At 35.0% G+C, this 14540-nt stretch overlaps 1 protein-coding gene across 5 annotated transcripts in view; it reads right to left on the bottom strand.

Moving 5' to 3' along the window:
* Nucleotides 1-3709: 3709 nt before the first annotated feature.
* Nucleotides 3710-14540, bottom strand: part of impdh1a (IMP (inosine 5'-monophosphate) dehydrogenase 1a) — a 181640-nt gene continuing 170809 nt past the window's right edge. For 4 of the 5 annotated variants that reach the window (XM_039761441.1, XM_039761444.1, XM_039761443.1 and 1 more), the window contains exons 16-17: nucleotides 14076-14092; nucleotides 3710-6554 (exon numbers count right to left, since the gene is read on the bottom strand). In XM_039761441.1, the coding sequence (XP_039617375.1) occupies nucleotides 6460-6554; nucleotides 14076-14092 (112 nt within the window). In that variant the 3' untranslated portion in view covers nucleotides 3710-6459. The remainder of the gene's footprint in view (nucleotides 6555-14075; nucleotides 14093-14540) is intronic. The other variant, XM_039761442.1, reaches the window with a different exon arrangement.

Raw genomic sequence — 14540 nt, 5'->3', positions numbered from 1 at the left:
CACTAGTCTATCCCTGACCATCTCATCTTAGTTTGCATAAGCACAGTCCTTCACCCGTGAGTATTTCGCGGCAGTGTGTCTATTGGATAGCTGCTGATGGACTGCCTTATATGGGTAGGCACTCAATTACGTGGGAGGCGTGACGATGAGGGACGCAACTCCGCCTCACACGGCGACCGAGCTGCAGGCTATGGCCGTATATATGTACGTAAGTAGGTTCCAGTTATGACCGTTGCGCGTAGAATATCGAAATGAAACCTACCTAACTTTTGTAAGTAAGCTGTAAGGAATGAGCCTGCCAAATTTCAGCCTTCTACCTACACAAGAAGTTGGAGATTTAGTGATGAGTCAGTCAGTGAGATCTTTGCCTTTTATTAGTATAGATATATATATTTATAAATCAATCTCTATATATAATCTTCATTTGGATCTTGATCTTTGTTTGTCCGCGAATGAATTAGAAGAAGAAGCACTAGATGGCAGTAGAGAGACAGCTAAAACATAGGCATTGCATTAAGAATCTCCTCCAGGCTTATACTACTGAAGACTGTAGTACTCAAAACACAGACATTCAAACTAAACAAATTGTTGTGCTTTAAATTAACTAAATAGATCTTCATTTAGATCTTGATCTTTGTTTGTCCGCGAATTCTATGCATGCGTAGACCCCCTTCCAGTTTAGTACTTTGTTGTTACTCACAGATGTCAACAATGTGCTGGAATAATGAAAGGGGTGGTGGACAGTGTTACGCTGGTTAGCTCCTGAGGCCTAGTTAGAGAATGAGACTGTCGAAGATAAAAGGTACATGCGTACATAACATATGAATGAAAGAAAGACAGTGGGTAAAATGAATGACAACGTAACAGCACGTTCCGGAAATTATTATTGTTACGTTGTAGCCGGCGAGTGCTGCGCGTCTCAACAGTTGTACCGTGGCTTGCTCACATGTCAGTGAAGTGATCCCTATTTATGCTTTAAAGAGCCTGGATACCTAGGTGTCCCCCTTTTGTAACCATTGCTCCGTGTATATTGCCTTACTCTTTGGATTGCCACAAAGCAACCTGTGAAATTGGAGAAAGGTTGAGAAAAAATCGTGAGAGGAAATTATAGCGTCGTGAAAACGAGATGGACTGTGAACGGACAGAAGCAGAAATGCTCCTACACCACCACATAATTACTATTCGGACAGTGATTCCGAGTAGGCCGTTCCTATCAAATCAATGTCCAAGGGTTTTCTTTTGTAATTTTGTTTCCCTTATAAAGAAATCATAATGCTGTGCGACGAAGGGCCCAGTTCACAACTGGCAGCTGCGTTTAAACAGGGAGCCCTTCACAGACAACTTTAACACACGCAACGTAGTTGGGCGCACATGGCTAGCTATAAAAAAATATTATAATAAAATATATAATTATCAATTATACAGTATATTTATAAATCAATTCAATGCATATTTGTCCTCATTTATTTAATCCTTAAGATGGATGGTATAGCAGGTCCGAGGGTTCAGAAAGTGGCCACTTGCGTCTTTTGTGCTGGTGGTGGTACTGTGGTGAGAGCAGTTCCTGCTCCTCTTAGTGCACAGGTTCAGGATTGCCCGTGATCCTGACACCTGGACCTGCTTATCTGTTGCAGCCGCTTTAAAAGAGCAGCACATGTGTAGGAGGGGGGAAGAAAACAGAAAAAGAGAACGGAAACAGAGCTGAAAGAGAAATTGAGCCAGCCAGCTAGTATGGGGAAAGGCAGCGTGGTTGTTGGTGCCGTGACGGAGCGAAGGATTGGCACTGTAGTCCTCTCCTGGGATCTGAGGTATGCAAAAACGAGCAAGGAAGACGAGATGACAACCAACCCCAAGCAGTCTGGCTGATGCCACTCAAGGCAACGAAGACGAGGGTCGGGCTGGAGAGGGGACGCGGCTTGAGCGAGCAATGGATGAGCTGGGGAGATTAAGAGAGAGTTGTGTGGGGCTCATCCAAGATGGAAAACAACTTTGACCCAATGACTGTGATGGATTTTTATTCTCACAAATTCCACTGTTTAATGGATTATTTATTTTGAGAAGCATTGCACTTGTGCACTTTTTTATTTACTTATTTTTGTTGTTGAATAAATGTTTTCCAGCAATTATTACACATAGGAAATAAAAATGATAGGTTTGAATACACAATGGGCGGTCAGAAAATCGAGAGTACACCTTATGAGAAGGATTTAGGAGCCATAGTGGACTCTAAGCTATCGACTTCCCGACAGTGTTCAGAAGCCATTAAGAAGGCTAACAGAATGTTAGGATATATAACACGATGTGTGGAGTACAAGTCCAAGGAATTTATACTCAAGCTTTATAATGCACTGGTGAGGCCTCATCTTGAGTACTGTGTGCAGTTTTGGTCTCCAGGCTACAAAAAGGATGTAGCAGCACTAGAAAAGGTCCAGAGAAGAGCGACTACGCTGATTCCAGGGCTACAGGGGTTGAATTATGAGGAAAGATTAAAAGAGCTGAGCCTATACAGTTTAAGCAAAAGAAGATTAAGAGGTGACATAATTGAAGTGTTTAAAATTATGAAGGGAATTAGTACAGTGGATCGAGACTGTTATTTTAAAATGAGTTCATCAAGAACACGGGGACACAGTTGGAAACTTGAGTAAATTTCGCACAAACATTAGGAAGTTTTTCTTTACACAAAGAACGATAGACACTTGGAATAAGCTACCAAGTAGTGTGGTAGACAGTAAGACATTATGGACTTTCAAAACTCAACTTGATATTTTCTAAGAAGAAGTATGTGGATAGGACTGGCGAGCTTTGTTGGGTTGAATGGCCTGTTCTTGTCTAGAGTGTTCTATGTCCTAAAAATGCACTAGAACACTTTTCACCATCCACTTGCTTTCTGTGTGTGTATGTGTGTGTTTGTCCTCATGTGCCAAGCTCATTCAGTTATGTTATCGATGGTGTCGGATTCAAGAGGCTCCCAGAATGGAAGAGGGAGCATGAAAAAGACCAACAGAGTTGCAATGGGCTTCAGGAATTGGTTGGCTTCTTAAGGGGTCCAGATTTGGTGCATTTAACCTACCAGCATGGATTTTTGTTCTGCTGGAGAGTCAATAATATATTGAATATTTGCATTTCATAATAAAAATCTCATTGATACTGAAAGATGCAATTGGTATTTGAGATTTGTGACACTTTAATTGAAAAATGTAAACACTTTGTGGCCTTCAAAAAAGAATGTTCCTTCTTCTCTGACAAAGCAAATTATGCTGTCATGATCAAGGCAGTGAAGAAGCTTCACTATGAATACTTAAAACTTCTCCACCCGATATACTATGCCAATTAGGTTTAATGAAATACTCGGGGGTTTTGTGCGATACTGACGGGACAGAAGGATTAAGACCATCCTGTTCCAAAAATGTCAAATCCAGACCCAATTCCAGAGTCAAAAACAAAAGTAGATATAATTTCTTAAAATGATGCTGCTATTAGGAGTAAGAGTAGTTGCTCCATTCAAAAAATAATCACAAAGTGAGTAGTTAGGAAACAGAATTCAGGTTATATCATATATGGCTATGAACAAAGTGACTTAACACCAATGCTAAAAGGAAATCACATAAACATACATGACAGAGTTCTTGATTTTTAACATTTTCATTCTCTTGTATACACACCAAGGGATGGCATGCCTAGGGTTAGGGTTAAAAATAATTTTGCAATAAAAAAGTATTACACAAAGATATTTTTCCCACCACTTTTATGCATTTTAAAAAGAGTACAATGTAATAATTCAAAAAGGTAATGCTACAATGTAAAAATGATGAAGATCACAGTAACCATATTGTTTACATTTACTGTTTTGTGCTACTTAGCTATTATACCAAAGAAAAAGGAAAACATTAAATTATAATAAACTATTTGCAAATTCATTACAAAGAAACTGTCATTGTTAAGCATCTGCAAAAATAAAAAACAGCAAATCTGAATGTATATTAAGAGATTTTTCTTAACATCAAGTAATAGCAAGGGCCCTTCTTGTAACATAAATGTAACCAATTATGATTTAATTAAAAAAGAAAAGAGGGAGACTGGAGTAATCAATTAGATATTTAAAATATTCCAGCATGAAAGCAACCTTTAAATGAGAACTAATTAGACCAAATGGAGCACAAGTTGACTTTGTGAACATCGTAAGAAAAGGGTGAGAAAACGCAGATGCATTAATTCACATGACATACTCACTAGATGTAGTGTAACATATTCCATTCTGGCAGTAATTCTTAATACAATAACTCCATACTTTATTACAGAAAATGAAGTACATATTTAGTTTAAATATACCTGCTCTGAAAATGTAAACAAAAGCTTAAAAAACCGAGTTAAAGAAAACCTTTTAGAAAATAGGATTTGAAAGGTTGTTGTTTTATTTATTCTTTTTTTTTCTGAACTCACACAATTCCATTAAGTAAATGGTTACGGGACCATATCTGGCACCAGTAAACACAACACAGGAATTTTCTTCCTTTTAGTTAGAATATAATGTTACACTGTAGTTATTTTGGAAAATACAAATATTGCTTTTGTAATATTATATAAGACTGTAGACTGCCAACTGAAACAAACAATAATGAGGGATAGTCTGGAGAAGGTCTTCATTCCTTTTGCCTGCACTGTTTTTCATTTTGCTTTAAATTTATATTTTTCACAGAAGAATAAACAGGAAGAGCAACTTTACATTTACCAACATACAGAAAGCTTTTTAAAGTGATTACACCTGTAAGAATGCAAAGTTTACTTTTACAGTGAAAAAGTTTAAGAAAATGGCATCACATATAAAGCAGTTTCCATTTCTACAGTGTTTTAGGTATAATATTACATAAGTATACATTTAATTCTAGATATTTTTTAAAAATAGAAATAAATAGCTCACAGTAACACTTTCAAACATCTGAACAGTGCCATTCTAGATCTTTAGTATTTTTAACTTGTACATAAAAAATATATGTACCTTTGAAGACAAAATGCTTTGCATCATTCTTTAACAGTCAATCCATCTAAATAAAAACCTACTGTACAAGGCAATATTAAAACATAGCAGCACATACATTGTAACCTCTGTATCTTAATTTTGTAATAGTTCTGTACACTAGCAAAACTACCATCAGTACATAATAGCACTATTACAAATAAAAAACAGGAAACTGAATAGCATCGTAACTGCATCAAAATATATTCACAACAATATTGTAAACATTAATAAAGGAAAATGGGCTAGTAAAAAAAGAAAGGAAAAAAAAGAACCTATAGTAAAATGAAAACATTTATGACCCTTCTCAAACTAGTTTATGGAATATATGCAAAATGCCCCAACCATGAAAAGCATGCCATAACGCTGCATTACCCTGTATAAATAAAAGTACTTCTAAAAATATGAAAATTAAACAGGAACAAAAAACTTTACTATTGACTGAACCCCAATCCCCCCCAACCCCAAAAAATCATAACTTATTTAAATCTTGGTATGTGTTAAGAATTTTAAATCCAGTTCACCGTGAACTACTGCCACATAAGCAATAAGAATCAGTACTACACACTCATTATAAGGCTCTCTTGGTGGAATATATCCCTGATTTTTTGGCTACCATAGCTTTTGGTCCCCTGTAAATCAAAACCTGCTAAAAAACAGGATAACACATTTTATTTAATGAGTAACAGGACATGTTTAACGCATAAAAAAAAAAAAAAAAAATACATGGCGTAAATGAAAAATGGCAAAAGCAAATACTAAGTTGTACTTTCTGATAACTAAAATAGTGCCTTTACTTGTAATACTTGTATCTTGCGTGCATATATATATATATATATATATATATATATATATAAATAAAATAAAAGTCTCTTTTTCCGTTCCATGTGATATCTCCCCCCTCCTCCTACTTAACTTCATATTTTTATTGTGAATTTGGTTATCAATTATAATCTGGCTTAACTCTTTACTATGTGATCAGTAAACAGACGGGGCACTAACTTGGTCTTTCTGCCTCTTATTAGAAAAGAAGTAATAAATGATGACAGTCCAGGAGACTTTCTTGTGCAGTTCACTAGCTAACACAATGCTGCACTGCCACAAGACATGGAAACTAGTGTGATATTATTTTTCACTATTTAGCATCTCAAAGATTTAAAGGTCCTTTACTTTGAGACTTGCCACAGTGCACTCTGACAGGATTAGTGCATTACTCCACATAAGCACTTATTTTATCATGCTTCATATTAGCTCAGTTTGCACAAACGCCATCCTCGATAACAAACTGTACAAGTGATCAAAGTCTTATTTTTTTCTTTAAACCTATATTAGTTTAAGCCCTGATATACTTTATTGGTAGTGCAATTTTTTCATGTCATGAACTGGTAAACTTCAGGTTAGATGATTGAAACACAATTAAGTGTGCAGGTCGGCAGTTTCCAGATTTATCCACTGTGTTTGGTTGCCACTGGAGTTGGGACGCAGGGAGCCACCCGCAACTGGCTTTTGCCTCCTCCTTCAATACAGGCGCTTCTCATAACTATAAAGATAAAGAAATAAAATTAAAACAAAAACTTGCTTTACAGATGAAAGGAAACACACTTTTATAGTGTAGTGAAAAAATATTTGCTGCTTTCCTGTTATTATAAAATGCTAGTTGATGAATGTAACTCAGTTCACTAAAAAAAAAGTAAAAAAAAAATTAAGTTAAAAAACTACCGAATATTCACATTTAACCTGAAGAACTGAAAATATGCTATGCCAAATATTTATAATACTGGGAAGCAGAAAGCTGCAAAATACCTTTTCATGGGTACTGTACATTAGATTAGGTCTAATAAAACTTCCCTCCCACCCCAACAAACTCTTTAGCTTGTACCAGCTCTTTAAAGATCAGTTTATCTTATGAACAAAACCATGCTAAAGTATTCTTCAGTGATGAAGGCTGAGCAACTGGCTTGACTAGATTTAGGGGATGAGTAGAAGGACTAATGAAAGTGTAATTTGTGGCCATTATCAACGGAAATAAAATAACACACACATCAGCCCCAAAAATTTGCTCTGTGCCCTGGAGTCTCTAAATGTTCTGGTCATTGTTTACCTAATGGAGAATGACACATTTAAAAATATGGGAGAATATTTATACTGCATGGAATATACTGGAACATGTTGTCAGCATTGTGCTCATTTAGCAGCAAGTGACTGCCAGTTGAGTTCCTCTCAGTAAAGATATGTTGTAAGGATACTCCGAAAAGTAGTGCTAAAAATGACCTTAACATATGAAGTGCAGTTTACTAAAGCACTGGCTGTAATGATTTTACTGTCCTTGTTCAACTTGTCCTTAATAGCTGCATAGCCCTGTTATTACTCTAACATTCTATCAAGAAAAGTAAGTTCATGATTGATTTTTTTTTTTTTTTTTTTAAGATCCCTCATTACCACAGCAAGCAACACTACTGAACACTGGTACCCAGGTGTGAAAACACTGCTTCTCTCCTCCAATTGCGCTGGACCAAATTTGCGTATTGTTTCTATAACAGAACATTCCCTATTGCAACCATTACTGAATATTGCTATCCAAGTGTGACTTGCTATTTCTCTCCTGCAAAAGAGCACTAGACAAAAGAAACTGAAACTGTGTTGTGAGTTTCTCAAAAAAGACTCCAAGTATCAGTGTAGATTGCGGCTGTGGGCCGTTTTGTGATCAGCTAACATGAGACTGCTTACAAATATTTAGGTACAAATATTGTGAGACATATATGGCTGAAAAGTTTATATTTCAATTGTTACTTCATGTGTACAGCTGAATGAAATGTGTTATTTTGGGCTTTACAAATAAATCATGTGGTTTTACATGAAGCAGCATCACAACTCTTAAAATATATGCTTATATTTATTTCAATTGAAAATATATGCAATAAGAAGCTATGTGCCAAAAATATATTTATTTTCATGTACACTCAAACTGTTGGGCTTTATGAACAAAGAAAATTACAGAGACACACCTATAATACCCAAAAAAACAACTGCTTAAAAAAAAATCACTGCTTACTGGATTAAGGTAAACTTTAACTTAAGACCTACAAAGTAAATAATAATTAAAAAATGTCACAACAGTAATTAAGCCCTGTTTAAACTGAAAAGAAAAAAAAAAATCACTTTATAATCTGAAATTTTTTTCTCATTCCCCTTCAAACTGTTAAACCTATGTAAGAAACTGAAGCTGTAACGACTGACATTTACAAATATTTTTATTGAGGGGGTGAAGGAAAGGCAGAAAAGTAGTAGACTATCTGCTGATTTGGACTTCGAAGATTACTTTTAACATTGATAATTTTTTTCCCCATGCATGAGTGAATGTTAACCACATTTTCCACTGCAATTACTGCAGTAGACTGGCTAAGAATAATCTATTCCACTGTCATGAGAATTGTACATTGTACAAAAAACATTTTAATGTGCACACGAGTATTAATACAGGTTTGCATGGCCCCATAAAGTGATAGTATTCAAGGGGGAGGCACTAATGAAGAGAAGGAATCACATTGAATGACAATTGCAGTCAAAATATAAAACCTTCAAAAGAGGCATTTAGACTTAGTAATATATCCAGAGGTGCTTGTCCAAAGTTGTATTGCACTGAACATGTTTAGAAAAGGAATAAATAGTAAATATTTTTTGTAAACGAACTACACTTTCTGTTAATGTTAACAATCTCTGTCCACTGACACGTTAAAGTGACTTTTTAAACATCTTTACCATCATTAAACTGCATAATATTTAAACTAATAAATAATAACAATAAAATAAATAATACTGCAACTTCCAGTAATAATACTATTACTTCAAGACTTCAAAGCCCAGATGCATTACACAATATTCACCAAATAAAAATAAAATAAAAAAAAAACAAGTGCAACTTGGTGATGACATCTTTACCAACTGAACGATCATTTAGACAAATTGCATTAATATGGACCTAGCTAAGCTATATACATAAATAATAAAACTGGCTGGGATTGGCTCCAGCAGACCCCCGTGACCCTGTGTTCGGATTCAGCGGGTTGGAAAATGGATAGATAAAACTGCAACTTGCATTTATAATGCTATTTGTGGTCTAGTCCTATGGAATCGTATTAGGGCCACAGTGAAGGAAAAAAATACAGACACAGGAAGAAAAAAAAAAACAATTATGTCGAGACTAAAGTTGACATGTTGACTTTATTCTCAACATTTGTACTTTAATCTCGACGCTTATGTCGAGATTAAAGTCGACATTTACACTTTATTCTAATAGTTTATTTTGTAATTAAAGTAGAATGTCGTAAACTAAACTTCATCCTAAAATCAATGTTTAATTTACTAGATTTTCTCAGACTCTGTCACGTTATTGTAGCACATTAAATGCTTTGTGTTAAGTGTTCCCCGACTCAGTTGTTAATCACTACGCTTCTTAAACTGACTTCCTCCGCACTAAGAGGAGGCGCAGGCAGCGATCGCCGCACAGAATCTATTCACTTTATGATATTCCTGCTCTCTGAAAATTTAGAATGCTGAGATATATACTTGATATCATTTTCAGGATGAAATGCATTAAAGCAGGTATTAAACATGCATGGTAGTGTGGCAGTAGTGCTGCTCCCTTGCAGTAAGGGGTCCCCAGGTGTATGTTCAGTGTAGAGAGAGAACTTTATGTAGGTATGACGAGGCTCCAAAAAACTGGATGTATAAATGGGTATCGCACAGGTTTAACTTGTATAATATTGTTAATATTGTATAAATGTTCAGTTCGTTATCTGGTGTTCGGAGACACACACACGGAAATCAACGGATGTTCATCTGAGCAGGCTTTCTTTATTGCATGCATGCTGTTTATGTCTGGCGTACCAAACCCCCAGGTCCTATCCTTCCTTTTTCTTTCTCCACATAACCAATCACCGCACGATAAAGTTTTTGTGAAATTAAGACTAGTTATAAAACTTAGACCACAGAGTGTTCAGAACTTAAAAAAAAAAAAAAAAAATCTTCGCTATACATGTTTAATTATGCGATCCATTCAGGGTTGCGCACTGTGTGCGAGGCAGGAGTAAATCTTGAACGGGGCTACAGCACATCACAGGGTGAATACGAGCAACCCATACACTAGCAGGGTTAATATAGTATAACAAAATCCCACATCCTACATGACTTTGAAAGGAAACTGAAGCACGATGAGTAAACCCACCAGAAAAACATGCAAATTCAAAGCAGGGAACACCCGGGACCCCTTTGCTGCAAGGCAGCAGTGCAACCTCCACGCCACCGAGACGCCACATGATTAGCACATGCTTTAATGCATTTCATCATGAAAATTATATCAAGTACTTATCTTAGCATTCTAAATGTTCAGGGAGCAGGAATATCATGACATTAATTTATTCTGTGTGCTGCCTGCGCCTCCTGTTAGTGCAGGATGAAGTCAGTTTAAGAAGCATGTAGCGATTAACATGGCTCCGGGAACACTTAACACAAAGCATTTATGTGCTACATAACTTATGACGGGGTTGAGAGAATCTAGTAAACTAAATATTCATTTTAAGATGAAGTTTAGTTTACGATATTCTACTTTAATAACAAATTACAAGAATAAAGTCAACATGTCGACTTTAATCTCGACAAACGGCGAGAATAAAGTCAATGTGACAATTTTATTCTCGTCATAAGCATCGAGATTAAAGTGGAAATGTTGAGAATAAAGTCAACACTTCGTCACACTATTACACAGTACCCAGGTATGTTACAAGTATTGAAAAAAAATAAAACAAGTACAACTTGGCTTGCAGTATTATCCAGTACTATAGAAAGAGTATTCACACATTTGAACATAATGGTCCACATCCGACCTTTAAAATCCAAATTATCTCCAGACAACAGATGTGACTCCTTTTTCCAGCAAAAGTTCTTCTGTGTTATCATGTTCAACTTTATCGTCTGCTACAGCTTCAGTTATGGAATATTCTCAGTCCATTTTCATAGAGTAATACCTCCACTACCGCATGTACTCCATTGCATGCCTGTTTAGCAGTGTAGCAGTGAAAAAGAGCCCCTGTGCAACACCTCCACTAACATATGTACTCCGTTGCATGTGTATTTAGCGGTGTAGCAGTGAAAAAGGTCCCCCTTAAACAGTTTCCCACTGCACCACATTCCGAACGTTGTTTAGGCAATTTAAACCGGTGTTGGGGTATAAGAAAAGTCCATATCATAAAAAAATGGTTTTCGGTATGAACCGGTATACCACCCAGCACTAATTATATATATATATATATATATATATATATATATATATATATATATATATATAAATAAAACAGAAGGTCAGTGCATATTTATAACTAGAAATCCATAAAAAAAGAAAATTGTGTATCTTATTATCCTATTAGGTGTCATCATAAATGAAATGATTAAACATACAGGAATCAAAGGCAATTTATAGCAAATGAAGTGGGGTAGGTGGGTGTAAGAGGAGTGGATTAGAAATGTGGGTTTCAGAGGGTGTTGGTCTTAAAAGTCATTTTTATTATTTGGATGTTCTTCTTTTTAATCATGCATATGCTGGTTTCATGTCCAAGTGTTCGTTAATGGCGTTTTCATTAGAGAGCCATGATTCAGCCAGCTTTATAGCACTCTTTGCATTTGCTTTTAATCTTACTTGCACCATGTTCCACTTAAAAGCATGTCCAATTGAATTGGTATGTGCCCCTATTGGTGTGTCAGAAACTTGGAGGGATGGCACATCAAGGGCAGTATGTATCCACTAAGAAAGGACATTTCAATATGCAAATATTTAGGCTAAAACCCTACCCACGAAAAAGGTATACAACCCAAAACCACAAAAGTGTTTTGACTAATTTGATTGAATTTTGATGTTACTGAAAAAAGAAAACTATCCAACATGTGCGTTTTTTTTTTAATTTATTAATATTATACATGATCTGTGTTGAGAACAAGTTGTATGGCAAATGAAGGATGGAGCAGAAGTGATTGACGGGCCACGCAAACAGCACCACTAACCAATAGGATGGATGGACAGTTGAAGAAGTCACTAGGAAAAGTAGGAATTGGCTAATGCAGGATTTTTTTTTTTTTTTAACTCATGGGCAATTGTACCTAGAATGTTGAAGAGTAAGCAGCTCCAGTAACCTAATATTATCATTATTACTTATTATTTGACTGACGCCTTTATCCATGATGACTTAACAACTTTGAAGTCCTAGGTACAAAGCCTTAACCACTATACCACACTGCCTGCCAATACTATTAAAAAACAAATATTCTATACAGAATAGTACTTAGTTACATAGTACTTATGACCTGATTAAACAACAGCACTGTAACTGCCAAATGCCCAAATCTGTTTTTAAAATACCACACCAAAAGCCAAATTTAAGTAGGTAAATGAATGAATCTAAACAAACTAACAAAATATTTTAGTTACATACTTTAACTATAATCACACTAGAAACTTACTAGAAATACAGATGCACAACTTTTAAATGAACCATGAAGACAAAATAAAGCCAAATTAGTTTTCCTCTTAGTCTCAATTAAACCTTTATAAATGAATAGCCCGTGTTCTACTGGAGTCATGGTTTTATTGCAACTTTATTAATCTCAGAAAGGAGGGTGTGTTTTCTGTCACTGAAGCACACACACACCACATTATCTGTAACAATAATCATTTTGAAAGCAGGCATCATGGCAATTCTCTGAGCTGTTGGTTTACAGTGGTGGGTTGAGATGTGGAAGCAAAAATTCAAAGACTACATCTTTAAAACAATGAATTCCCAGTATAGTCTCGCTGTAAACTGGGCATGATTATCTTCCAGGCGACTTCTTTTGAGAAATCCAAACAGAACCATCATGCAAACCTGGCATTTGTTTACTGCATTATTTGCATAAACATTTTTTTCATGTTAGATATCTTTAAAAATTTAATAGTCAAAATTAGTCAGAACACTGCAGACTTATTTCAAAGGAAAGTGAAAACTAAACAATGTAAATGAATCACATAGGGACCTAACTTTTATTCTGTTTGCACATAACCAGAGGTTTGAGACAAACAGATATGCAAAGAATACAGTTTTTCTTGCATTAGAAAGATAGAATTGGTTGTTAGTTACGTTAAAGAATATTCACTAGGGCTAAAATAGAATGTAGATTCAAACTTCAAGAAATTCATGTTGTTATGCTTTTGGTTTTCTGACTACAGCAACCCTCTCTCCCTCTCACACACACACGCAATGACAATAAATCTGTATTTCTGATGAAATTATGCATTAAAACAAAACATGGACAGCTACACACATCAGGAAATTTAATTCTCACCATATGATAAAATACACAGATAATTATATTTTTGTCAACAGAAAAACGCACTGCATTTGTATTAATGAAAAATTAAGTACAGAATGGATTACATTCTATTTTAATATATATTTATAATGTACTTTACTCTAACTCTGGATTTCCTGGAAAAAAATGCTTCTGAAAATACTATGCTGCAGAGAAGTGCAAATGCTAGTATGCAAGAAGAGTTAAGTGAATAAAGAAAGAGTTTAAAAACTTTAAAAACGGCAAGAATAAACAGGAAGTTGTATTTAAAGATGAATTAATTATTGCTTGAATTACAAATCCTTTAATTCCATTAAAATAAAATGTAGCTTACAATAATGGAAGCAAGAGTTTCAATCATTACTGATGAATAAAAATTATTATCACTATTAAAAAATATTTATTTAAATTACATACAAAGTAACACATTTTTGTAAATGATAAAGACTACATCTAATTTTTAATGGTGCAAGATACGTAAAATAATATAGAGCAGAAAGCAAGAGAAATTAAGGGAATATGGAAACAAAATGAGGTAAATCATATTCAAATAAATTACCTAAACTATAATCATAATTACAATATGATGAACCTTTAAATTGACACAAAGACAAAATTACCAAGACTACAGGACTGCCAGATGCAAGCTGCTAACACTTCTAAATAATTAAATGGACTGGTTACTTACATGGCACAAAAGAGTATCTATGATGAATGCATGAGTAAAGAAAAAAAAAAGACATTTGATGTCTATTTGTAAGCATACATGTTCCATATTTACAAAACATCAATTATTCAGCAGTATTTATTTAATCTATTGATAAATGTTTTACTGGCAACTTTAAAACGTAAAAAGTACTTTAAAACGTAAAATATATCAAACAGAGAGCACTATCAGTCCTGGTCCTGGCTACTTCTGCTTCCCATTGGCTTTTAGTGCTACAAAACTGTGGATTACTAAAAAAAGTGAAAATTACAATTTAACTGCTAGTGCAATAATAATGCAACTTTTCTTTATTGGTTCAGAAACTGTAAACAATCAACAGCTTTTGCAGACCTTGCCAGAATGCTCACTTATAATCTATCCATTCAATTAATTTACTTAAATCCAATTCAGGGAAGTGGGAGGAGTATGCTATTCCTAAAGCATTGT

The sequence above is a fragment of the Polypterus senegalus genome, chromosome 8 (assembly GCF_016835505.1).
Source record: "Polypterus senegalus isolate Bchr_013 chromosome 8, ASM1683550v1, whole genome shotgun sequence".
Classification (NCBI taxonomy): Eukaryota; Metazoa; Chordata; class Cladistia; order Polypteriformes; family Polypteridae; genus Polypterus; species Polypterus senegalus.
The sequence above is the reverse complement of the archived record's forward strand: the minus strand, read 5'-3'. Positions and strand labels throughout refer to the sequence as shown.